Source organism: Pogonomyrmex barbatus, unplaced genomic scaffold, assembly GCF_055798465.1.
Source record: "Pogonomyrmex barbatus isolate J1 unplaced genomic scaffold, ASM5579846v1 scaffold1, whole genome shotgun sequence".
Classification (NCBI taxonomy): Eukaryota; Metazoa; Arthropoda; class Insecta; order Hymenoptera; family Formicidae; genus Pogonomyrmex; species Pogonomyrmex barbatus.
In genome coordinates, this window is record NW_028297098.1 from 7,672,395 (window position 1) to 7,700,116 (window position 27,722).

At 36.4% G+C, this 27,722-nt stretch overlaps 1 protein-coding gene across 9 annotated transcripts; it reads left to right on the forward strand.

Annotated features, from left to right (window-relative positions):
- The first annotated feature begins 18 nt into the window (after positions 1-18).
- Rab3-GEF (Rab3 GDP-GTP exchange factor) lies at positions 19-27,455 on the forward strand. 9 transcript variants are annotated; one of them, XM_089074744.1, is made up of 34 exons: positions 19-177; positions 2,812-3,044; positions 3,268-3,436; positions 3,514-3,679; positions 3,972-4,152; positions 4,457-4,614; positions 4,720-5,020; positions 5,528-5,860; positions 5,977-6,009; positions 6,370-6,485; positions 6,785-7,506; positions 7,636-7,877; positions 8,300-8,497; positions 10,097-10,474; positions 10,568-10,636; positions 10,733-10,933; positions 11,042-11,234; positions 12,041-12,136; positions 12,204-12,355; positions 12,468-12,626; positions 12,793-12,984; positions 13,154-13,241; positions 13,537-13,673; positions 14,019-14,159; positions 14,847-14,991; positions 15,115-15,244; positions 15,432-15,648; positions 15,724-15,996; positions 17,004-17,183; positions 19,984-19,992; positions 24,069-24,141; positions 24,313-24,359; positions 24,795-24,942; positions 25,215-25,356. In XM_089074744.1, the coding sequence occupies exons 2-33, from the start codon at positions 2,949-2,951 to the stop codon at positions 24,903-24,905; spliced, it is 5,706 nt and encodes a 1,901-aa protein (XP_088930870.1). In that variant the 5' UTR covers positions 19-177; positions 2,812-2,948; the 3' UTR covers positions 24,906-24,942; positions 25,215-25,356. The 9 variants fall into 9 exon arrangements, with proteins under 9 accessions (XP_088930870.1, XP_088930834.1, XP_088930843.1 ...); XM_089074708.1 differs by lacking the exon at positions 24,795-24,942 and having other exon boundaries at positions 25,215-27,455; XM_089074717.1 differs by lacking the exon at positions 24,795-24,942 and having other exon boundaries at positions 12,216-12,355; positions 25,215-27,455.
- The last annotated feature ends 267 nt before the right edge of the window (positions 27,456-27,722 follow it).

Below are 27,722 nucleotides of genomic sequence, written 5' to 3' on the forward strand. Positions count from 1 at the left end.
TCTGGCGAACGATCAGCGTCGCGACGACGAGCGCGAGCCGCTCCGGGGCGCGTCGGCGGCCGCCAGTGCGATATCGCCATTTGGCTGATACGGAATACCGTTCGGCCTGGCAGTCGTTCGTATGGCGAACGTCGGAGAGCCCGCGGCCGTTCTCCGCGTTGATACGCATTGCAAAACGTAAGTGCCTCGCAAGTGGAGGAGGAGACGGAGCCGACGTTAGAGGATCGTTTTCCCAATAGACTCGTGAAACAATTTCGGGTTTCCGGCATCGGGGCGGCCTTGAGAGAACAGTGAAATTCTCTTTCTCCCTCTCTCCCTCGCTCCCTCTTTCTCTCTCTCTCTCTCTCTCTCTCTCTCTCTCTCTCTCTCTCTCTTTTTTAGATATTCTTTCTTCTGCAGATTAAATTTTTCCCTTTGAGGATTGGCATAATCGAATCGTCTTTCTCATGCAAATCGCTAATCCGAGTGGTAATCTCGAGTGGAAAGGTGAAACCATTTCTCTCGACGGGGCTCATTCGTGCTTCGGGATCGATGCGATGAAGCAATCTCAGAATGGCGTCATTGTTCCATTCGCGAATTTTAAACGTGAATTTTTATAAATCAATCGTGATCACGTTTTTTTTTTTTTCGCGCGAGTGATGACCATCAATGTTCTTTGAAGAAATTAAGGTAAAGGCGGTTTAATAAATTATTTCTCGTCGCTCTTTCGCGAAATTTTTTGAATTAATCGATCGAATTTTGTCCGTGTAAATTGAGACTATAAAGTTACGATTCTCTATTCTCTCGAGCAGATCGAAGTTCGGGAGCAGCTCAACGTGATCGTTACATTAACTGTCGTTTAACTGTCGTGTCTTATCGAAGCAAGTCGCCCGCAGGTGTACGTGCTATTTAACGTCTGCAGCTGGGCGCAACTTTTTCCGACCTCTGGTTGGAGAATAATTCCGGATGTCATTATAGATATCTTCGCATCTCGGCGATACCATTCGCGCTTCGGAAAGACGGGAATAATTGATCGCGGCGCGCTCGGCGCTCGGAAAATTTTTTGGTAAATTAAACGCGACCTTCAGCTGGAGACAATGCACCGTTAAATTTCCGACAAATGACATCGCTTCATCGCGATGAATTTTACAATAAATTTTGTTATTGCGTCTAAAGCACGAGTTAATTTATCGATCCTGGCCGTTTTTTAGTTGTCACGCATAATTCTGGCTTTTATTAATGCGTGATGGATTTTTGAAGTTTTAAAGTGACGAAAAGATATAACGCTTTAAAATGTTGCGCGTAGATAAAGTAATCCACCTGCAGTCAGAAATCTTTTAGAACGACGATAAGCTTTATGCACTGCAGATAATTTTATGCATACACGTGAGTGGTATGTATATAAGACTTCCTTAAGATGGAAGAGAGAGTTCAATGTCATCGTGATCTACTCAGCATTTTATAAGCTTAAGGAAAAATATGTCTGCAAATAACTTTTTAACTTCAAGATTGAATCTCTTAAGTTTTTCATTATTCGGTTTATCGACCCAAAATTAAAAAATTTGCTGTTACATAATCTGCTTTTTTTTTAGGAACTTGAGAGATGGGATTTAAACGTAATTTTCTTAATTACAAGATTGATGTCAAGTTTTTAAAAAAGCAGATTAAACTATTAAAACTGTCGCATTAAACTTTTCGATCTTTTGAATCGATCTTTCGAACTTTTGATCTTTTTTTTTTGTGAACAGAAAAAAGAAAAGAAAAAAGTCTTTAAAGAATATTTAGATAATGTCTGAAAAATTAAAAGATCTTCAGGAATTTTTCTTAAAAGATCTCGGATTTTTCGGACAGATGAAGAACATCCAGTGACGTTCGAAAGATCGAGACCTCGTTTGGTCGTTGTCGGAATTATTTCTTTTTTCCGCAACGACAGGCGTCATATCCATGTACTATACCAAGTCGTAATTGCCTATCGTACGACAATGTAATCGAACACGGAAGTACGTGGCTTCGTGCACACGACCCCGTCGTTCCCCCCCTGTCCTCCCCCTCCCCCCCCCCCCCCCGTTAACTCGCGTTGCGCCACGGCGCGAAATACGAGATGGGGCTCGATATCGCGCGGAATTAAACATGCGCGCATGCACGCCCGCTCTTTCTCTCGTTCCTTTTTATCCCCGACACCGTGACACAGATATCCTTTTGGACCTCCGGAATCATCGATCTCGCGGAATCCCATCCGGAATGGCTGCTGTTCTCCGGACCCTTCACTCCTTCCGTCCTTTATGGATTATCGTCTTTAGTCCTCTCATTAAAAGTGAACTTAAAAAAAGTGAGCTTAACATTCCGCTTTTAATAAAGAGCAGAATTTTAATAAAACTTAACGAATAATTTTCTCTTTTAAGATCTCCGTAACATCCAAAGATTAAAATTTACAAATATTTAATAGAGTTCTATTCTCATAATTTGAAATTTTACGCGAAAAAGAGATAATTAAATGGTTTAATTAAAACTTTAGAAAAAAGGAAGCAAACGATGCGACCTATAACTAACAATAACGATTTTAGCTTAAGAACATTTTAACACGAAATTTAATTCAAAATACATATAAAATGATTGCCTTTGAGATATTTTTTAAAGAAAATATCTCAAATTGCATTAGCCGAGAAAGAAAGAAATACAAGCCATTAAAGATTAAGAACAAAGTGGAGATGGAACGTATAAATTTAACTCGTGCACACCTTCGAGAGTAGTTACGGCGAAAGTTTAATTAAACGAGCAAATAGTGAGACAGGGACGTCAATTAATTGCAACCTTCCGACTCTATTTGTGCAGGTGGGATAAATAAGCGAGAGAGAATGGTATAATCATGATTCAAGCTGGAAACGATCCTGAGGAGAGTTTAGCAGCTCGGATGTCCTGTATACACTGTATACAACGGTGACACAGCTTCACACACATAAAACACAGGCATGGATATACAAAAGAAGTTTCTGTGCCCCCGTTTGGTGGATTATCTCGCCATCGTGGGGGCCAGGATGCCCGCCGCCTCTCGTCAGCCCGTACAGGTATAACAATGGGGAACATTAGAATCCTCCAATTATTTGCAAAAATTAATGTTTCCATATTTACAGGATTCTGTATTTATGAAAAAATCTTGTACTTTTAATCCGTTTATTTAAATTATGTTATTATTAAATTTAATTATTATATTTAAATTCTAATTTCAAAATTAGATTGTAAAAAAAGAATTCCGAGGAAAGAGAATAATGATTTTTATTAAAAATAAAGGTCCCAGAGTTGCTACGCAGATATCCGGTGGAGGATCACAAGGATTTTCCTCTGCCTTTGGATATGGTATATTTCTGTCAACCGGAAGGTTGCAGTAGCGTGGGACCGAAACGGACAGCTTTACGAGAGGCGACGTCTTTCACTTTCACCCTCACCGACAAAGATTCAGGTTCGTGCCTTTTCTAATTGTGAATAAAGTGATTAAAATTCGCATTGCATTGTAAAGTGATATTTTGATAAACGCAGGAAAGACGCGTTACGGGATCTGTGTGAATTTTTATCGACCTACGGAGAGGACGGGGGTTGTGGCTGGCACGGGGATAGCGCTCAAGAGAGAAAAGTATAACACCACTTTTCGCAGAGAAAGTTGGCGGAAGAGTATGGAGAGAAGCACGGATTCCGCTTTTTCTAGGTGAAATGCCTTATAATTATTAGCCCTCCTCTAATTACAGCAATTAATAGAATATCGATATACTTTTGCCATAATTATATTTTGACATAGAAGTTATAAAATGGGCAATAAAATCTCTTTTTTTCCTAAAACTGAGATTTCAAAATTTCTAAAATCAAAAGATAAATCTTTCTTATATAGTATAGTTCTTATATAGTGTTTTAAACGGCCCAAATAAATTGCGTGCAATACGCAATACGCGCTCGACAAAATGCTCCGTTTATAAGACTGTATCTCTAGCCGTTCGTTATAGCGACTATAGGAGCAGTGCGGTGGGTCCTAGTGACTCTGAGAGAGATTGCTCTAGTAGTAGGAGGGATTCGGACACTCCGCAGGTGCCTCACGCCCCGAGATTGGAATTCATCGCACCAAGCGGAGACAGCGAGAGCGGCGGCAGTCATTCCCCCTCGCCACGCGCATCTCGAAGACGTCAGGTCGATATCACTAATGAAATAACACATTGCATTTGAAATAGTTTTTGTCATCAATAATAAATTTCTTTAAAAACTACCTTAGAAAAATTGAGAATGTCATATTAATAATTAATTTTTTTCAAAAAATATTTTAGAAAAGTTGAAAATATATCATATCAATAACTAATTTCTTTCATAAAATATCTTAAAAAAATTGATATTATGTTAATTATGTACATAAAAGTATCATTAAAGTTGATATATGTACATAAAAGTAGCATTAAAGTTTGTTAGTAAATTCAATAATTTTGCAATATTTTTGCAGAGAGTTCGCAATCATTCTTTAACTTCGCTATGCATCATTTCACATCATCCTTTCTTCTCGATGTTTCGGGAGTGTCTTTTCGTTTTGAAGAAGATCATTGACGCGTGCAACGAGAGTTTCTCGCCGCAGAAAGTCGGAGCATCTCGGCAGACGAATAGGTTCGGATTTTATCTTCAATTCTACACAATATTTTACTGAAAGGGCAAGATCCATGAAAGTTTAGAAAGACTTTTACATCCCTAATTAAACTTTTCTCGTTACAGAGATACAGTTTGGAGCGTTTTGACGGGACAGGCTCTGGGCGACACGCCGTCCATCGTGCTTCACGACGTTCGTGAGATCGAGACATGGATACTGCGTTTGCTCAGCAGCCCCGTGCCTGTCCCGGCGAAAACGCGCGTCGAGGTCGAGATAATATCATCGAATATGCAACCCCCACTGTGCTTCGCTCTGCCGGACCACACGAGATTCTCATTAGTCGATTTTCCTCTGCATCTACCATTAGAGCTCCTCGGCGTCGACATATGTCTCAAAGTGCTCACACTGATCCTCCTAGAGAACAAGGTAAATAAATGTAAAACGTTCCTATACCGAAAGATTATAATGTATCAAAAAACAAGCCAGAGAGGGTGTTACTTAGTGATGATGTGACTAGTGGATTAGATTTTAGAAATTTAATAAGCTTTTAATTATTGAATCCTAAAATAAATCCTAAAATATAAATATAATATATATAAATATAAAAATATATATAAAATATATATAAATAAAAAATATAAATAATATATATAAATATATATAAAATATATATAAATTCTATAAATTCTAAATAATCGCTAATAAACTGTACGGTGTTACTTTTAACAAACTTGAAAACGCGACAGCTTAAAGCTAAAATCTTTAATAAATTGATAGTTTATGAAAATTTATGAAAATTGATTTATGAAAATTGATTCTCCTTCCATCCTTCTTCTTTTGGAAATTTAATATAACGTATTTTTAATATAACATATATTTTTATTATCTGTATCTTTGAATGTCTAGAGCTACAACTGGCGCCATTTCTTTCAGATCGTACTTCAATCCCGGGATTACAACGCTCTTTCCATGTCGGTTATGGCATTTGTCACAATGATCTATCCGCTGGAGTACATGTTTCCTGCGATACCCTTGCTACCCACGTGCATGAGCTGCGCGGAACAATTATTGCTCGCCCCGACACCCTTCGTCATAGGGATACCCGCGTCCTTCCTACTCTACAAGAAGAACTTCAAAATGCCCGATGATATCTGGCTAGTGGACTTAGATAGCAATAAGATAACGGCGCCAAGCGCTTTGAGCGAAGACAGTTTGCCGCCGTTGCCAGAACCAGAGGGTACTATCCTGAAGAACCATCTAAAGCAGGTAATACAATACCGTCAGTGTCACATAAGTGGCGATATAGACTTCCGTCATAGACTTTCGTTACTACGAAATTAAAATGATGAAAAGTATTTAATAATTCCTTACCCTCACCGCAGGCAATGCAACTGATGGATCAAGTTGGCTCTAGTGTAAATATTTCACTAATTCTCAATCCGTTTGGTGGCGTACCCTTTGTTTCGTAGTTAGTCGCATGCATGATTTATCACGTGTAGAGTCGAATCGATTTTAGTCACATACCTTTGCTGAAATGATATAAAATAGACATCTCAAGCAAATATAAGTTTAAAGATAGCAATTGAAAAAGAATCTTTTCGTTGAATATTGACAAATTTAGTCGATATCAAGTAAAAAAGTGTTTTCCTAACGTTCTCGTCTCCTTTTATTTGTAGATTAATGATTTAGTCAAAGTAGAAGTAGCAACGGAGCAAAAAGCTGTAATGAGCATTACGTTGAATTCCATATTAATTTATCATTTAATAAATTTCCAGGCGATGGCCAATATGACATATCCTCCGACATTGCCCCTGCAAGACACCTCACCGCGTCTATCTTTTCAGGCGCCCAGCAGAAGAGAAAGCACGGCTTCCCATCATTCCAACTTAAGGTATGTCTATACGTCGAAGACCTAGTCATACCAACATTATTCTGATTTTAAGCGAAATTAAAAATTTTGAATTTATTATATATACCAAAGCAAAAGCGACATCTAAAGTACGTTAAAACTTGCGCCTATTTATTTTTATTAAGATTAATATAAGATAAGCAAATTAAAGGTTTTGTTTTTGCAATAAATTTAAAATGTTAAAAGTATCGTTGGTGCTATTACAAGATATTTAAATATTTTCATTTATTGCTAAATATTTGTTACTATATTGAACGCTAATAAAATCGGTTACTTTATAGTGTAGCGTCAACGAAGCACAGACCGAGCATCGACCAGTGCGCGCACGTTCAACACATCCCGTTGAATTCCCCTGGCATGAGCTCGTCGTCGAGTCCCCCTCGTCGGCAATCAATGTCGCAGACGATCGGTGGATCCGGACCGGCCGGTCCCTATCCGCCAAAGATGGCCGGGCAAAGCCCAGCACCGTTTAACCCCTTCATTTATGGGAATGACGTAGACTCGGTGGATATCGCCACGCGGGTCGCCATGGTGCGATTCTTCAACTCGCAGAACCTGTTAGCCAACTTCACCGAGCACACGCGCACCTTGCGGCTGTATCCCCGGCCGGTGGTGGCCTTCCAGATCAACTCGTTTCTTCGCTCGCGACCCAGGAAAAGCAGCTTCCTCAACAAGTTCGCGCGCACGCAAGCGGTCGAGTTCCTGGCCGAGTGGTCTCTCACGCCAAGCAACGTGGCCTTCCTCCGAGTGCAAACCGGAGTGTTCGATCCCGCGCAGATCGGCGACAAGCCGCGCTGGTACGCGACCAATCTGGAGCCGATCTACTTTCCCGTCTGGGATTCCGGTAGCTCACTAGCGAACGCCCTGAAAGCGATGAGGGAACATGAGACTCAACCCACAGACGAAAGCGGTTCTGACTCTGAAGGTGCCGAGAGCACCAGCTCCTCCTATTCCTCCTTGAGCGATTTTGTCTCCGAGATGGCATCATCCGATTTGTCGCCGGGTGAGAATTTTATAAGGAAGAAAACTTTATGTTTAAAATTTAATTTTAGACATTATTTACGAGATATTTTAATATTTCTACGATGTAATATAATTAGTATTTTTGAATATGTTTTATCATTTCTCGCAGGTTACAATTGTCCGCAACTGAGCCAGCCCCAACAAATGTCGCTCTCGGTGGATCCGAAGAACGTCTACAATCCACCGAGTTCTCTGCAATATCCGGGAGTCGAGGAGGACTCATCAGAGCGCCGACTTGAAAGTCCGCCGAGTACATCTTCTAGTCACAGCGATCTCAGTAGCCCGAGCTTTAATCGGGATTCCGAGCTCGAGTTAAATCCGAAAGTTCACGAGGGTTCGCAATCTACTAACGTAAGTACGCAAGCTTCCCTTGCAATCTCTTCTTTTTTTATTCTCTTTTTTTTTACATGCACTACTTTCTTACTATTTCTAAATATGATACTTTGTTGTACTCATGTAATTATGATTTACGTCGTACGACATAAATCATATCGCACGCACGACATTAAGATCTAAAAATGGACGGAAATTTCATGGTTTCGTAACATGTGTGACGCATAATAGCAATATTAAAAAAATGCTCAATGTATCATCTATAAGCGATAATGGATCCTTCACATACGTCGAATAATTAGCAGATCTTTTCTAATTCTGTAAATCGGTACGTAATGATTCGTGCATAAGTACGATACCTACGAAATACTCCCAAATAGCGTTACGCGAAAAATCTTGAAATAGCACCGGTCTACGGCTAACGAATAGCTTGATTATAGGATAAAGAGGAGGGTGGTAGCTTTGAGTCAGACTCCGCGTCGACAATAACACCGCGCACTATCCTGAGCGCACAAAGTTCGGTAGGACAGTTCACAGGGATAAGCATGGGATCTTTAGGCACTCAGTCTTCGCTCAACGACACTGAACGTCCTACCACATCTCACAGGACCTCGCGTATCAATAGATATGTCACTCCTGTGAGTCATCTCCATATGTACCTTTAGCTCTGTCACTTTCGAATGTGTCTTCTCGGTATCATTCTGTGTCATTCGGGTTGATGCATGATAGAATTAAATTGAATAGGAAGGAGGGAATTTATGGGAGAATGTGTGAAATGTTTTCGCTCGTCTCTTATCTCTCGTCTCTCTCTCTCTCTCTCTCTCTCTCTCTCTCTCTCTCTCTCTCTCTCTTTCTCTCTCTCTCTCTCTCTCTCTCTTTTCTACGTGTTTCTCATTAACAGTATTGTTTGAGGGGAATGTTAGCTTCTCGTCTCTGATTTGCGTTTTGTTTCAAAAGTTTGGCACATTTTCACGATTATTTCGATACTGCCGATACGTTTTGCGAGATATCTATCCGTTTGAGTATTCCTTGCACGCTCATTTTTTGCACCTTCACATAATGATCCTCATTCACGTTCTATAGTTGATATTAAATGTGATTGCGTGATTCAGTTATGAGTTCCAATCTGTATCTCGCACTATTTTCTCTCAGCATGAAACGAATGAATGAGATTTATTATGATGCACATATTCTTTTCACTTTATTCTCATCTTTATTCTCAGATACGTTGTTGTACATTTATGCTCGTGTAATGTTATACATTTCTTTCTCATGCGACCGAGAGACACAATACACGATACACACAGAGACATTTACATATACATCTTCTCATCTTCTTGCCAACAAGTTCACGAGTTTAGACTCTTGTGTGCGATTATTATGGGTTTCAGAAACACCATCAGTATTTTTAATATACAGAGTGTCCCAGAAGATATAGTTGCCAAAAAGTGAATATTTTACGAGATATTTTATACTTTATGTCAAATTGCTTCATATCAAATTCAAGTCATAACTCAGAAGGTACTTACTAAAAAAAATACTTTATTATAGTGTTTTGAAGGGTCAATTACAAGAATATGTAATAAAAAATAAGAGTTTTTATTTAAAAAAAATAAAGTTGATCTTTATATGACCTTGGCACGTCTATCCAAGGTCAAACTAATAAATTCGGTAAATATATAAATTGTTTTAAACCCTACAACTTTTATTTGAAACACTTTTCTATAAAACTTATATTTTTTGAGATATTCAGAGGTACCGACCTTTTTGGGACACCTTGTATAGAGATGTGCAGAGGTGTGATGTACTATTTAAATTACAATGAAACGTACAATGACTCTTTTGTAGCTACAAATTGTGTCGTCAAGTACAACTTGTTTTATCTAGAATTGTATTATTTCAACATCTCTTCTTGAAGCATGACTAATTTTGTTGCTTCATCTCTTGAATTAAAATCATGGTATAAGTATTTCGTAAATTGTGTCGATTAATATGTGATATTCAGAGGTAAAGGGCACTATTTTATTATAAAGGGTCTTTTTTTATAATAATCCCGCGTGCTTTAAAAATTTTCTAATAACATTACAAGCATTTCTCTACTGATTTTTCTACTTTTCATAAAAAAAATCTTTATTATAAGACACGCGGGGTTAGAAAGAATTCTGATTCTTGCAAGAAGAATGTCTGTCTTCAAGAAGATAGAGGATAGGCACGAACATTCGCGTACTCTTTTCCAGGTGCCACCCACGGGACCGGGTCTCCAACGTCAACCGAGCGTCGGCAATGTTTTGGCGAGGACATCCAGCTTCAATACCGCCGGACCTCTCCTGCCGCGGCAGATAAGTGCGGCCACTACCGTTGATCATCATCATCACGAGACGACGATACAGCTTCAGCGTCAGGCATCGGCGGGACCGACGATCACGCCGAAACAGAGTAACGACAACACAGCGGTGCAACGGCAGAACAGCGGTGGCAGTACTACTGGAAACGGTGTTCTTCGGCAGGGCTCGCAGGGTTCCCTATTCGAGCAGATTGCCAGCCAGGCGAAAGACTTAGTACGCGAGACCACGAGACAGAGCAGCCAGGACGGGTTACTCGCACACATGGACAAGGTACCGCAAGGAACGATAGAGCATGCGACGATAGAGCATCCAATCCAGTTTCTCATCCTTTCTACAATTCATATAATTTCCTGTTTATCGCAGCTGAAGCATCAGGCAAAAGAAAAAATTACGGAGGCAGGCGAGGATAGTCTGTTCGCACCGTTGGAACAAGTATGTTTTCGCGAGACGGTGTAGAACGGAATAAACGATGCGTAAAAAATCGAAATATATATTTAATCTATCTTCTTTTTATTCCACATCGATTAGTTGACGCAACAAACGAAGAAAGCGATGGGCGAGGCTACCAAATCGGTGCAAGAGGTGTCGAAGACCGCTTTGGAGGCGAGCAAAACCGCGGCGGGTGTCAGCAAAAACACGTTGGACGATTTGACGTATGTCGGCAAGAGCACGTTAGGAGACCTGACGAAAAGTGCCAAAGAAGTCGCCGCGAAGAAGGGCTTGCTCAAGGTATGCGAGATCTTTCTCTCAACGAGGAATATCTTGTTCTAACAGAAACGCGCTACAACATAAAATTTTTAAAGCACATTGGTTCATCGAATATGCTGTTGCATTTAGGGCCTGGGAGAATCGCAACAATCACCAGTACACTCGCCGCAATCTCCCAATACACAACAGCGGAAGGATTCGGTCAGCAATCAGCTGGTCGCATCGGATACCCGAGGAGTCGGGCGAGACTTTTTCAGCAATATTAGCAGCGATCTGAACGGCTTTGCCGCGCAGACCAGCAGCATGTTCAGTGATTTATTCGGTACGCTTTAGTCTCAATTTTTTGATTATTAAACTGCGAGACATTAATTAATAATTAAACATTCTGAACTTATAGATAGATGAATATTTTATTTCTTCAACTTATATAGCCAAGAATGAACTTGGTTTACAATCTTAGCTTAATCTCACACATATATCCATATCTTAGAGCTCGTGACTAGACTTGCATTGTCTCTCTGAGTTATAATTACAATAGCTTTTGTGTGTGTGTGTGTGTGTGTGTGTGTGTGTGTGTGTGTGTGTGTGTATCCTACATATTATATTATTCCATATTCTATATTACTTTTCACTACATACTATATTATACTATCGCGTTATACTTCTTTATCTCTATTTTATCTCTCTTTTCCTTTTTTGACTTTTTTCTCTTTCTTTCCAATATTAATTTCTACAATATGTCTTCTTTTGTTTTATTTAAATCCTCGGATCACATATTCCTGTATATTTCCTTTTCTTTACCTAATTTCTTAAACCAACTTCTTATCTTATTACAATCTTTTACATAGTGCTTAATACAATCCAATTCTTCTCCCCAGAAAATGCTGATTTTATAATAGTTAATAGAAAAGCTTTAAGAACTGTATAAGTATTAATAACAAATGTAATATTTTTAGTAAAAAGAAATGTATATACATTTTTTTAAAGGAAAGAAAATTAAAATTGTATCTGATTATCTATATTTTTCTTTACGTATTTATAAATTTTATTATAATTAGAATTTAATATTGAAGAAAAAGAGAGTAACGCATTTTAAAAAATAAAAATAAATTTGTATCCGATTTTTAGGTAGTAAAAATAATTCCAATCGAGGCAGTAGCTTCTTCCCGCAAAATCAGAAATCGAAGGAGAAATCCAATCCAATCCTTGGACCATTTCCTAAAGGTAAATATTAATAAGGCATTTTAATTAATATCTTACATCTGAATATTAAATTCAGTACGACAAAAAGATTCATCGACAGTTGCAGGAAAAACAGGACTGGTAGAACGTTCCTCGTTGATAAAACATTCTTCGCACAAAGTTAATCAAGAAGATGCGCAGAGAATGCAGAACGCGGAACGTTCTAGTACAAACAGTGACAATCAAGCCTTTTTGAACGATGCAAGTATTCATAAATGTTATTCAAATATTACCAAAAACAAATGATTGTCGTTTTACGATATTTTTGTGATATTTTTTGTTCAATTTTACGATATTTTGACGGAACTTTTAGGTGGTGACACAAGTATTGGCTGGCGAAGGTGTTGGTTGGCTCAAATTGAACAGACTGAAAAAGCTAATGGAGGATGAAAATTATCGAGATTTGGTCGTGACGAAGCTGAACAAGGGTCTAAATAGAAAGATTAGTCCGAATGATCACATTGATGATGTGGTAAAAATTTTATCTTACTTTGATAGAAATTATGTAATATTATATTTAATAAATTTACTTGATATTTCTCTCTCTCTCTCTCTCTCTCTCTCTCTCTCTCTCTCTGTCTCTGTCTTGATGACAAATAAAACCTTATCTAATTATGTCTGCTTTAATTTCTCACCAGCCCATATCGAAACCCGTGTACAAGGGAATGTTAAAGTGCCTTCAAGCAGTAACACATGGTCTTGCACATACGTATAATAATTTCGGATTAGGCGGAATGGCTTCTGTCTTCCAATTGATGGAAATCGCTCACACACATTATTGGAGCAAGGATTTGCCCGAAAGTGGTTTCGATAGCTCTTTGATGTCACAGGTATAACGCATCTTAAACATACTTCGATTAGCACAAAGTTTTATTTTTATTTAAATTCTATATATATATAAAATATATTTATAATATATTTATATATATAATTATAAATATAATATAATTAATATATACATTTAATATTCAATGATGGAAGAAAATGCTCGTTTCGTAGGCGTCCAGCCCATTCGGTAGTAGAGAAAACTTGAAGTCTCCGCAATCTCCAAATCAGCCTGAATTCATGGACATCACACAAAAATCGGGTATGTCTTAGACTTAAAGAAATTTTATTATAAAACTATTAAAAAATATTTTGTTAAAAAGAATCTGTTGAATTTCAGTTTGTCTAAATATTTATATATTTTGAATTAAAAATCTAAAATATTTAACTAATGAGACTAATTATTTGATACAAACTTTGTTTTTTACATATAGAATTTGCGAGTTCGATTTTAAAGAGCATCGTTTCAATCGAGATAAAATCTATATATATATATATATATATATAAAATAGATATATATACGAATAATAATTATTAATATTTTTGTCGATACCAGATCTGCCGCAAGTGTATCTGGATGCGCCGCAGGCACCGCCAGCGGGAGACACGAGCCAATCGACTACGGACATGTTTCTGGACATGTTTACGAAGAAAGGAAAATTTCTGAGCAAGCTCACCTCGTTCGACTCGGAGGTAGAAAGAATTTTGTTATTCAATATTAAACATATTTAGATGTATATCGTTATCTTAAGCTCGAGTCTCAAGTTGGTTAGTCATAGTCTTACTTGGGTGTATCGCAATAATATAATCCCGCAGGGCGTAATTGTTGTAACTGGTAAATACATCTCCTCCCCCCGTCCTAAAACGAGACGAGAGGTTGCTTTTCTTTTTTTTTTTTCTTTCTTAAAGAATACACTATTCGACCTGGAAGTCTTTCTTTGACGATTCTTTTAAAGCTAAATAAACGAAGAAAGAAAGAATGCTCAATTTTCGATTGTAACATGCAACGCACACGTGTTTTGTCATGTGTTTTTTTAGAGTGGGCGGGGTGGTGGAACAGGAAGCAGCGAAGCTTTATCCACTGACGGAGGTAGCATTATCACTAATCCTGCTTTTCGGCAAGCGCACCAAGCTTCCTTTCGAAGCACTGTGTCTGATAGCGAGGTCGAGCAAGGCAATGTAAATTATCTACTTGAATTAGTCTTAATGTAATCTTATAGTATATAGTTGTTAGACGTATATTACATATATCGAGTAGAGTGCAACGCACACATGCTAGTAGCACCGTTCATTCCTGTAAAGTAGATTCCCGACGACGAGCTCGACAAGACTCGTTAATGTGTCCGTTAGTCACGCAATTAGCGAATTCAAATTGAATTGCATAAATGCCTAAGAATGTACGCGTATTTTAGAAATATAGAAAATCCTCAATGTGTGAGACGAATGAATATGTAGCATCTACATCTCATGCAGGAGCCTTCAATAATTTTGAATATAGATACTTCGACACTTATTAGACGAATGAACGTTGACAGATCGCACAAAAAATTGTTATCGAAGAACAACATGACGTATTTCGCTGCAATTTAAACTAGTGTCGCGTTAACAAAAAATTAATGTTTTTTGTTATGTAAGGTTTCTTACGTGATTTCTCAGGCGCGCAAGTAAGTTACCCTTTGACTTTAGAGATGGAATCATATTGCAGTTAGTTGGAATGCTGTAATCGCTATAATTTTGACGAACGTCGATAAAAAATATAATCTTGGATGTTGCTGTGTTTCATTGAAGTTTTTATGGTTTCTCATTAAAAAAATCTTATTTCTGGAATGCTATTAATTTCATTCTTACGTGGTTCTGTGATTCTAGTTTCCTCGGCAGGGCAAGCAGCGTTCCGGCAGCGTTTGGTCCAGCAAATCGTCCCTGAGCACCGGATTTCGGTATCACGGCGGAAGTTTGATATCCACCACGGCATTACCGAGTCCGGAAGCTGCGAGAACATATCTCTTCGAAGGTATTTATAGTATTCGAAACGAGATTTTATCTCAGAGATAAAATTCCCAGAATTATGGCAATTTACGAACGATGAAGCCTCTGACGATTATTATTTATTTATTATCGCGATTTTAAAATCTAGGCCTATTGGGGAAAGAGAGATCGTCTCTATGGGATGAAATGCAATTTTGGGAGGACGCCTTTTTGGACGCCGTCTCACAGGAACGCGATATGATGGGCATGGATCAAGGACCTGGAGAAATGGTGGAGAGGTAAGAGACCTTTATACTTAATTCAAAATAAGACAAAACGAACGAAAATCAAAAAAAGGATCACATTATATTCTTTTACTAATTTACTAATATTAAAGATTGAAAAGATGCATACGTCGTGAAATGTATTGATCAATATAAACGTAAGAAAAGAAAAAAATTATTAAAACATCTGCGTGCGGCATAGATACAAGAGCCTAAGCGAAAGCGAAAGGCGACGGTTGGAGCACGAGGAGGACAGACTGCTGTGCACGTTGCTGCACAACCTCACTGCTGTCTTGGTAATGCTTAACGTCAATAAAGATGAATTGAAGCGGAAGGTGCGCAGACTATTGGGCAAGAGTCACATCGGCCTCATCTACAGCCAGGAGTTAAACACGCTCCTCGATCAAATAAATAATCTCGTGAGTGTTTCATTCGCGCGAGACTGATTATGAATCGCGACGTGCTGAGAATATGGGCCTTCTTCTTTTCCGCAGCACGGAAACGACATCGATCTGAAGCCCCTGACATCCCGGCAAATGCACCGGCAGTCGTTCACCGTGCACTCAGGAGTTGACGCCGACGGTGATCTGCGTTTCCTCGAGGTCCGCCACGACGGCCTGGTCCTGAGGTCGGTGAACGGCGTGATAGTCGAGCGCTGGTGGTACGAGCGAGTAGTCAACATGACGTACAGTCCGAAAAACAAGGTTTTATGCTTATGGAGAAGAAGCGGCGGTGACACTGAGTTACACAAGTATTATACCAAGAAGGTAGGGAAGATTGAATCAAATGAAGAAAGATTATGAAGAAGGAATGTCTCATATAACGGTTGCAAAAGTTCATCGAAGATAGAATAAAAAAACCTGAAAATAGAATTTTATAAAACTTCAAATGATAGTTTTTTCTAAATCTGTTTTTATAGCTGATCTAGTATACATTTTTTTTATTTAAAATGAAATAGATACATGATGCAAGTTTGATTTAAAGCGAGAAAGAAAATTGTAGTGCGATTCAATACAGCAATAAAAAGCAGACGTTATATTTTCTATGAGAAAAAAACATTGAATTTCGAGTTGATCGAAAAATTTGTCGAGATCAAGATTGCATGCTACGTGTTACTTTCAACATGTTAAATAAACATTGATGATTCTCTGTTTTGAACATTACTTCTATTCAATAGAAAAAGTAATTAATATTTGTTTTATTGACATTAAGACATGTGATGGTATTTCATAGGTTTGACAATTCAATGGATGGCTTCGTCTTATTATTTCCTTATTTGATTTATAATAATGGACATCAAGATAAATAAATCACGAGAAATGAATCATTGCATGTATTGCGGATTTACAATACATAAATTTTTCAATATGAAATTTGATATTATTTAACTTCAACGATCGCACTTAATTGAATAAACAAAGGAAAATTCCATCCAACACGAATTATTAATTGAATGAATTTTCCGTATTAAAGTTTGTATTTATATATTTTTCTTCTTTTATACTCTGACACCATTTTAACCGATTAAAACATATATTTCTTGTTGCAATTTTCATTTTGTTTCTAATAACTGATTACAATTAAATTGAATACGTTTTAACATGTAAGGTCGAAACGGTGTCTGTACTTTTTGATATATTTTATTTCTAATTATTATAAACAACACTTAACACTAAGATCCGGTTTAACTTTTATGCTTCTTTCGCTCAATTATTTTGAAATCGAAAATAAGCGTTTCTTATTCACAAATTAATAATTCTTTTTTTTTTTCCAGTGTAAGGACGTGTATTACTGTATTAAGGACGCCATGGAGAAGGCGGCGGCTCGCGGGCGAGGCGCGAACGTGGGCTACGAGCTCGGCGGTGAGTTTCCAGTGCAGGACATGCGAACGGGCGAGGGTGGTCTTCTGCAGGTTTGCATGGAGGGCGTCGGTCTCCTCTTCGCGAACAGCAAGGTATGACTCGCACTCGCGAAAGCTACACTTCTTACGCTGTGATCAAGAAGAATTCGAGAGCTCAGCTCTCTTTCTCTCTCTCTTTCTCTCCCTCTCTTTCTTCTGAGGATTGCGCATATATCTATATATATATATATATATATATATATATATATATATATATATACCTCTCTTACATTCTACGTTCAATTGTTTGTGTCATGTTGGATCGTATATATTTATTGGGAACTTTGATTTGAGAACTTTTATTATCACGTTCTGTTATACCGTACTACGTTTCGATTATACGACGTTATGTCCTCTCTGGCTATCGATGCTAGACCGTTTACTTTTTATCGACGTTAATATAATAATATCTTTATTTCAGCGAAATTGAATATATGTCAGAGAATATATTGTGTTATCACGAGCTATGGATCCGAAAAAAAAGAGAATAATATATATTCTTCCTTTCGGCTCAATGATCGCGATCGCAGTCTGAGGTGACATTAATCAGCCTCGATACTCATCTCGCAACGTTGCTTGATATTAAATGAGGCACAAAAAAGAAAACGAAAACGTCAAATGCAGCATTGAAATAAAATAAGATAGAAAATCTCGTCGTCGCTCAACTGTAGCTCACTGTATCTCTTTTTACCATTCATAATTCTCTCGATCATCGAATACTCTTTCTCCGTTTTTTTTTTTTTTCATTGTTGCATTGATGCAAGGACCACTCAATATTATCTCCCACTGCTAGCCACTACGATCTGCTTAATTGATTTGTATATTTGTACGTGATTCATCACGACATGCGTCCATGTGATAGGACAAGTCGGGCTTGTCAAGGTTTGACCGGCGAACATTCGATCGATACTTAAAAAAATCCGTGAAAAAATCCCGCATGCGATATCAAGATTTATTATCTTATGATTCACGAGGGAATTCGCGAGAATTCGTATTTGCAACAATAGAAATCGGTGCCGATAAAAACAAAAGTAGAGATATTCTATTAAAAAAAAATGAAGAGACATATAGAAATACACATTTTACACTTTGAAAACGAACGAACATGACTATAAACAATAATACATATATAATCATGTGCATTTACAGAATGTTGCGATCAATCGTGCTTTTGTTTTAACTTTGTAGATTCTTGTTGATCACTAACGAGTCAATTTTCCATCGTAAAAATGTTATACATTATTTTTTAATTATATGCGATAAAAAATAGAAGATTTTGTGCAAATTACAATGAATCTGATAATTTCGAATAGCAACATGTTTAAGAATCTTTGAGATGTCTAATGTCAAAAAGAAGAAGATGATAAAAATATTACTATTCTTATAAGAAATTCTCGTTCTAATAATAATAATAATAATAATAATTTTGGGATATATAATAAGATATATATAATTTTGAGAATAATTTTGAGAATAATTTTGAAAAAAATGGCTCAGAATTGATCAATGAATCTTTAGTTGAAGGAAAAAGCACGCTTAATCCAAGGCATTCCTCATATATAAAACTGGCTCCGAAATATGATCTATTTGCTTCAGAAAATTGTCAATCTTGCTTTAGCAAAAATATTCTTTTAATCTAGATGAAAAAAAGACGTTACGTAAATGGATGAAATTAAAAAAAAAAGAGCCCGCCAATAAACGCAGCGAATGGAATTGGATCATCTCCCAGCCAGAAATGCAACATACGTACACACACAAACACATAACGCATCATATACACATGCATATACAATTCTTTAATAAAGAAAAGTGTTCTGCTCGTCGTTAAATATTCGTCGTTAATCGAGAGCTGTTTTGTTTCATCGCGATTGTTCCCGCGTAACGTACTCGACACAGTTCTACGGTTCCAATATCCTCTCGATTATTTTTACTGGATAATATTGTGTTCAGGCGTTATATTAATCAATGTTTTCTTGCATGGAAGCTCGATGTGCAGTTGCAGACTCTTTTATCTGTATTATATATAATTTTATATATATATATATATATATATATTACATATTTATATATCATTACATTTATATATATATACACACACACATAGGAAATAAGGTATAGGGCGATATATATATATATTCAGACTGTCTTTTGAACACTATACTCCTATATCTTATCATTTGTATTGAATGTTGGATGCTATTATATTTTTTCATAAGTCTAACAACTTTTTTATCTGTCGTGGTCATGCGCGAGGAAAGTCTATTCGTAACTCGAGACGGGAGAAAAATGTAAAGGGAAGAAAAAGAAAAAGAAGATAAATCGCGAACGCATACGAAATCGCTGTTTACCGAGTTTACTTATTCCACTGATAAACGCTCTTTCTCTCTCTCTCTCTCTCTCTTTCTCTCTCTCTCTCTCTCTCTCTCATTATACAATGACAGAATCTCGCGCGAATGACGAAATATCCGTGGGATATTACGCACGGGATTCGAATCCGATTCCGGATAATCGGAATGATAGACTTTTCTCAGCTTGGGGAACTTTTGAGATGGTCCTTGAACAATGAATAATATACCTTGCTGTTTATATCGATTGGCCATGACGTTAGGTGATAAAAGCGTAATTAGCTGTAATATCATCGTGTACAGCTGTATCTCTCTCTTTCTTTCTTTTCTCTCTCTCTTTCTATATATATATATATATATATATATATATATATATATATATATATTTATATACTATTATTCTATAATTGAGTGGATAACTGCTATTATCAAGGGTTTTAATTTTCTGTTTTTCTGTTTTCTGTTTTCTTGTCCCGTCCATCGACATTGCCCTGCGGCTGGGCAAACAGGATTTCGAGGTATCAAATCAAATAAGTCATTGTTTGTTATATAAATTCAGTATATGACTATATACTCAGTGTTGGCCGTGTTCCGGAGATGCTTATTTATTTTTACCATTACTTTTGGCCGTATATTATTATATATACCATTACATACTATATATATCTACCTACATTCTTAAATTGCATTCGAACTCACTGATCTGCTCTGTCTATCTTTACTGTTTTTTCTACGATCGATCGGTGTTAGTTGTAATATATATATATACACGTATATGTATCTCTCCGTTACGATATTATATATATATCGTAAAGCTGATACTTCTCTGGAGGTATCCAGTAATGAACGATGAAATGCAGAACAGTGTTTGCCGCATTGATCGAAAGTCCGACACAATATACTTTATATATTGTATATCGTTTAGATGAAATATTTGTAAGTAGTGTTTAGTGCAACTTGTAGAGAGCGATGTTCGATGCACACACAATGCAACTATATATATATCTATATAGCCTTATCACTCGTACATGAAAGTCCATACACAGTCATTTTGTCACGATCATCATTTTACAGCTTTCACGTTTTACACACCGTCTGAGAAAATTCATCGCGAAATTCGTTTATCAAAATCTTCGCTGTCGTTGTCTGTTTACTCGACATGATCGAGTCGTGGCAAAAGTCGATTTCATCGATGACAAGTTTTTCCCCCCAGATTACTCTTATCTCTATATAACGTCTTTGGAAGTAAACTCGTTGTTCTTCGTTTTCTTTCTTTTATTTCGATTTCGATTTTGGATGAGAATAATATACGAAAAAAATTAAAAATACAAGCGGAATATTGATGCATAAGATCTGTGTTCGTGAGGGCGAGCTGTAGAACGTGTTTCATTCATGTAGTTTTTGCACAAATCATTAAGATTTCGAAGTGTAACCATTAACTGTGCATCAGCAAATCCGGGTAGTACATACGTCAACACTATCCCTCATTTATATCACCATCGAGAAATCGGGGGGGCGATATTTCAAGAAATGTGAAGAGATAACGAAACACGCAAATAAATACATTGAAGGAGATAGATTGCAACGTAAAAAGAATTTAAAAATGATTAATGAATTTAAAATTAATATAGGAAAAATATAATATAAAATATGTAATTAATATATAAAATTAATTTCTGAAATGAATTTAAAAATGATTTAAAATCATTCCCTCAGATTGGGTCTAATAATTATTGCATTGTTTAATAATCGACCGCGAGAAAATTCGCCTTTTCGAAAATTCTGTGGAAGGAATGACAAAACATTTTCATCTTTACGAGTCGAATGTACTCAAATGACTTCGCCAGAGAAAGATTTTCGGATTTTCGATAAGTTTTTTCGAAATGGAGATAGCCCGCGATTTATACAGTCATGACACATGACTGTATACATCGCTCGGAATCCACTCATTCTACACTGCTAGTTATGTAGTAGAGCAATGATTTTTCGTGCTGTTTAGTGATCGTCCAACGTACTAGTACCTGCGAACAGGACTTGCTCCAAAAAAAAGGAAACCCCGTCTTGGAAAATGCGAGTCTCGACCTTCTCGTCACGATATATTGTTACACTTCTTTGGCATGGCATTAACATAATGTTTTTTATTTACGACATTATATCGATATTCCGATATATTCCGATACCGACTCATTCCCCCAAGAAGTGACATTTGTTTCCTCTCCCCCTTTCTCGATCTCTTTTTCTTTCTCTACCCCCCACGACCGATATATATATCACGACCGTGCATCATTGTCGATCGTATCACGTCCGCCGGTCTGTATTAGATGATACAATTGCACATTTTAGCAACTTATCGACGCTAAGCAATCAGTGACATTTTACGATTGAGTTTAGGCCATCTCCAGAGTTGCCTGCCGCTATGTATCGCTGACATTGCTGCTGTCGCTGATGCTGCCGCTGTTTGCCGCCGCCATCGCTCTGCCGCTAGATCTTGCTTAAAAGAATATATTGAGATTTGCGTAATTGCTGAATGATGCATGGTGTCTTTGGTAGATTTTAGTCGTAGAACAGATTCCTGACTCGCTTATGCGAGCTTTGATTCTCACACCGATAATCGTTTTCGCAGAACTTGACAAAGCATATATTTTTATATTTTTTTCTTTGTTGTCATGTTAAATATGTGTATTGTTTATTCAGAACAAGTAATATAACATATTTTTTGTGTAATTAAGTGACGCGTCAATACACAGAAAAAATAGTTTTGCTAAAATATTTAAAAGTTTTATTAGATGCAGATCTAAAAATAATTTTGTTAGATCATATAAAATAATTATTAAAACGTTTAAGTTGATTAGAATAATTTTTTCAATATTATTATTACCATGTTTAAGCGTCTTAAACATGGTAATAATTATTTCGGTCTAATAAAATTATTTTCATATTTAAATTTTATCATATCCAAATTTTTAAATATTTCAGCAAAACCATTTTTCTTGTGTATTTACATTTTAAGTTATGTAGATCAATTATGTATATACCTATACAGCAATATTGTTGGAATATTGTTCTGTTCGCAATGTTCTCTGCTATATGGGTATTATGTTTACAAAGAGAAAATCGCGTTCCTTAAAAATTGCCAATATGAAAATTGAATTTTGCGAAAATATTCCATTGTTCGCTGCTAAATTTGCGATCGATGTAACAACTATTAAACAAAGTTGAGCATGCTGTTTACGAGACAATCATTGTACAGCTATCGGAAAAGTTCATGCTGTATGCTGCATGAAAAAGTATTCATAAGATTCGAGTCTTCCGATTTCATTTCTCTTATTTACGAATATTCGTATCTGTTTTGCACGTGTAATGGATATATTTCTATTTCAGCATTACTCATATAAATATGATACTCACAATCTTTTACAATTTTACAATTTTATATAGCGCGATTCGATGTTTGTTGCACGAACGTTATCGCGATGATATCTTTTAACATTCTTTCTTTTCGAAGTGAAAATCGCTCGAGAGTATAAAGTTATTCAAAATTTTTTGTAATGCGAATGTTAAAACGTTCGAAGCACGTGGTAAAATAAATATGCAAAATATATGCAAAATAAATATTTCCATGTTAGATTTTAATTGCTTGTTCCACACGTAGAAAAAAATGATATTTTTTAGATGAAATTACGTGAGAGATAAATACGTATTTTTATATTTTTCAAAGACGGAAAAATCATGATCTATTCGTGATGTTACGAGAGTATCGTTCTGTATCTAATCAAGTGCAAATTACATTCAATTATTGCGTTTCGTAATTACTGCGTTTCAACGTATAATAATAGTAACACAATTATTATAATTATAAATCTTATAATTAATTTAAACAATAATTTTTTGCCCGATGTACGTCACGTGCGCTATTAATAAATTATTGATAAAAAGTAACATACTGTTAAAGTTAAAAAAACATAAATGCGTTGAAACGGCATGTAAATCAAAACAAAATGACAAAAATATAATTCCGCTAATTGCACTGTAATTAATTTGCATTGTGATTTCTTGTACAGTGACGTGCATCGATTAGGACAGATAGTACAAACACATTTTTTTTATGTATTTTTTTATGTCACATTTTTTATGCAAAACCTCTCGAGCGCATCTATGGATTCTAAGATAAAAAGATTCCATCAAAATATACTATATAATAAAGAATTTTCCAAATTCTTGCACTTACATTAATCAAGAGCATGAAATAATAATGATATAAAAATAATTAACAATCGGAATAATATAACAATAATTTTAATAATTAAAATATAAGATCAGATAATCAACTGTTCTTGATTAATTAAAGATATGATAAAATTAGCGCTCAAAAGGTAGAAGCAAACGCTTAATCTTCGTCGGGCGAGCATCACAATACATTCTCACGCCTATTTTAGAAAGCTGTTCGCACACACGACCGATATTGCTATATCGACGTATATGATAATGATAGGCAAATAGAGAAACGTCAGAATTGTGTGCATGATCGAGTAGATCCAGACTCATGACGCGCGATGCGCAAACCACTAACGCAAACCGATTGTGTTATTTGCAGTTTTTTGTAAGACTCGATCATATCCGCAAGTGCTTTACTCAAAAGGATGGAATCTTTGTTTTGGAAGAATTCAGTAAGTGAACACACCGAATACTGCACCGATTATCATACGCTTTTACACGCCGTAGGTATCTCGTGAAAAGAGATTAAAAAAAAAAATCTAGATTCTTCTAACACTGCTTACGCTGCAATTTAGCTTTGGTCACTGAATGTCGAAACGTCATCGGACATCTTTCTGTTTCAGATCCTAAAACTAGACAAGTAATTCAACGTAAATATAAGTCACAAATGGTGAGTACGCGTGTATCAAAGCTCTTTTATATCGAAATAGAGAATATCTATCGTGATGAGAAAGACTATCTATTTTCAGAAAAGATTAAAGAAATAACTGTTTTAACTGTAACTGTTTTATTTTCCAATAGAACAGTAATTTAATTTTATTGTAGCCATTATTTTATAATCGGATAAAATTTATTTTATACACACAATATACAATAATAATTTTTTCACTTTCATAATTATTTATTTTACAAGCGTCTAATGAACATATAAGATATGATCAGTTATAATTTAATTACAGGTACATTTAATTACAAGTTATAATTTACTTTTAAATAATTATGTTAGTATATTCAAGAATAGAAAAATGTCAGAAATGATAAGCATTTTATTACTTTATTTATCGTATACATCTATAGCTACTAGCTAGTATATACTGTGTAACAGGCTGAAGAGGCGGTTCGCTGCTTGCATAGAATATTTTCCGTGGAATTTACTCTTAATAAACTTCCATTGGAGACTCATCAGAAACATAAGCGCGGGAATGATGCCGCATGAAACTTATCTTTAAGTTTTTTCCTTTTTTACACCTCACGTAAGTTTATTTTTCCGTTAAATAAGTTTTTATTTTGTATTTTTTTTTAAACTATGTTCAAAAAACAAGTTTTATAATTTAACTTGCCATTATTCAACAAAGTTCCAGCTTTAATTTGAGATTGATTTTACACATACACACACAATTAAAAATAAATAAAAATTAGTAAAATTTAATTCGATGATTATTTTGATTTCTGACGAATTAATTTCTGATAGATAAAATGAATAATTTATATATGCGCATAATATGAAATATCTTTTTATTCGCAGGCATCTGATATTTGCTACGCTGTTCTCTGCGTATTTTCTTACGTGGCGGCTGGCTCCGAGCAACGAAAACAACAGGGCCAACAGCAGCAGCAGCAGCAACCACAGTCACAACCGCAATCACAACCGCAACAGCAATTACAGCACACCTTACACCCGCATCAACAACGTCAGCATCAACAACAGCAGCAGCAACAGCAGCAGCAACAGCAGCAGCAACAGCAGCAACAGCAGCAGCAGCAAAATTACCAAACCCGATATCCTTATCAGCAACACAGACAGGAGCAATCGAGCAATGTAACATCGCAAATGCACAGAAACACGCAATTGGACCCCTATTCTCGTCAACACTGACACAGGCAAAGACATTCGCTTCCCTTCGTTAGCATTCACGACAAAAATAGTTGCGCCCCTTACGCTTGTCTACCCTGGGTATAAATGTATGCTATCTCTTTTCCAGAGAATATACTTTATTTGAATATTACACAAAACGTCGGCAAAATGTAACAACGACGTTTCGTTTTCATTTAAGTTCTCTTTGGATTTTGGCTAGTGTTCTTTTTCTCTTCCGGGGATGAAATTATTGCGAATGGTAATAACTAAAATTAAAAAAAAAAAAAAAAATAATAAATCGACATCTATCCTTAGCTTAATTCGTTAACATCAAATTTGCGGCGCGAATTTCTATTGTGTAGTTCTGCGTCGATGTGATAGCTGTGGTATTCTTGTATTCGTTCACGTCACACGTGTACGTGTCACCTAAAGCAATTAAATACAATAATTACTCGTAATTGGCGGAATAATTTTGACAACATGAATACGCCACGATACAAAGAGAAAGAGAGATTGTGATCGTTCGCGATTTGGAAGAGCGGAAGGATATATTTTAGTGTAATAAAATCGAAGTAAGCAGTCGACGTCGATCGACGAACGCCAAATTGCGAGTCATCTTTGCTGACTTTTGATTAGCGCTGTCGAAGTTACTCCTATCGTCTTTTAGCGTATCGATTTTCTCTCGCGATGAAACAATGAAATATAGATAGCTCTCTATTCGTATGCTGTCTCTCCTCTCTTTACATCTGTGATCCAGTCAGTCGATCATTTCTATCTATTTTGTTTGTATCTAAGCGTGTACACGAGATCTTAGCGAAAACTGTCGTGTGTAGAATATATTTATATATATAGAGAAAGAAACGTACTGTCACTCTCGATGTCTCGAGCAGATACGCAGTGGTCATTATTTTGTACAGTTTTCGATGAAGAGGAAGAAAGATCTCTCGATAGCTCATAGAGCGTCCGTCAGGGTACATGTGATGTCCCCCCCCTCCCTCTAAAAATAGACATTATATGTAATATAATGTACAATATCACGAAACATCTAAGACGACTATTCTCTGAAATGCTGTGAAAAATTCGTTTTCCTATGACTCGCGCGAGATTTAGTTTAGGCGCTAATTAAATAAAGTGTTTAGTTAGACGCGGAAAAACAACGAGATTCGGAATCGGAATCGGCACCAAGTGCGAAGCGACATGTCTCTCATGGAAATTGTACTTTTGTTGTATTCTCTCTTTTTCGATATATTCACGTCACGTTATAATAAAATGCGTCGTGTAAAGTACACAATAGTAACGAACAACACAATGACCAGCTTAGGAAGGAAGGTGTAAACTTAGTCGCAAACTCAGCGTGGAGTAAACGTAGTATACGTCTACTTGAGAAGAAATGATATATTTTCTTGCAACGTATAAGAGACGTACAGATATTTGTAAAAAAGAAAAAGAGGTAGGATTTGTAAATATAATAATTGGTAATGTGCAGCAAGCGACACGAGAGAGAGAGAGAGAGAGAGCAGGCGTGAATATCCCTTTTTATTTCTCGTTTTTTAATACGATTACATTATTAATACGATACATTAGAACTCGCGTTTGTCGGTTGAGTTCTGAGAGAAGTGCATTTTCTAAGTGCGGGAGAAAGAGGGAGGACACGTTCTCTTCTAAACATCTAGAAAAAGAAAAAAGAAATACATACATACGCGATCCTTTGTACCAAGTTTGTCTGCCTAAATCCCGATGTTTAGAAGTTCGACACGTCGATCGACCACATTGTCATTTCGAGATATATCATGATTACGCGATAAAAAAAATCTTAAACCTCTAGGAAAAAGAGAATTAATACCTCGCATTGTATAGTACTCATCCATGTAGACGCCTTACGCCCAAAATATACTCGTAGTCAAATCGAAATTGTATGATAATCATTTTATTCCCTAATACTTTATTTAAGCATGATTAAGATTTTTTTTAGCATTTATATGCTAACAATGCTCTGGAATAAATTACAATTTCTACGACGATGTTGTTTAATAAATAATTACGGGCGACATACGTGGACATACATGCATATGTTAATGGCCTCTTGATTATCCGGTTGTTAGCTATTCATTAAGCTTAATTGATAAATGCATTTTGTCGACCTCGAGATGTGCTTAAAATGATGAACAGAAAGCATTT

Excerpts from the sequence above, each read along its gene's own strand:
- Rab3-GEF (XM_089074708.1), top strand. The coding sequence starts at position 2,949 with ATGGATATACAAAAGAAGTTTCTGTGCCCCCGTTTGGTGGATTATCTC. Across the intron at positions 6,486-6,784 it reads TCCCATCATTCCAACTTAAG|TGTAGCGTCAACGAAGCACA; the intron begins GTATGTCTATAC and ends GTTACTTTATAG. Across the intron at positions 7,878-8,299 it reads AGGGTTCGCAATCTACTAAC|GATAAAGAGGAGGGTGGTAG; the intron begins GTAAGTACGCAA and ends GCTTGATTATAG.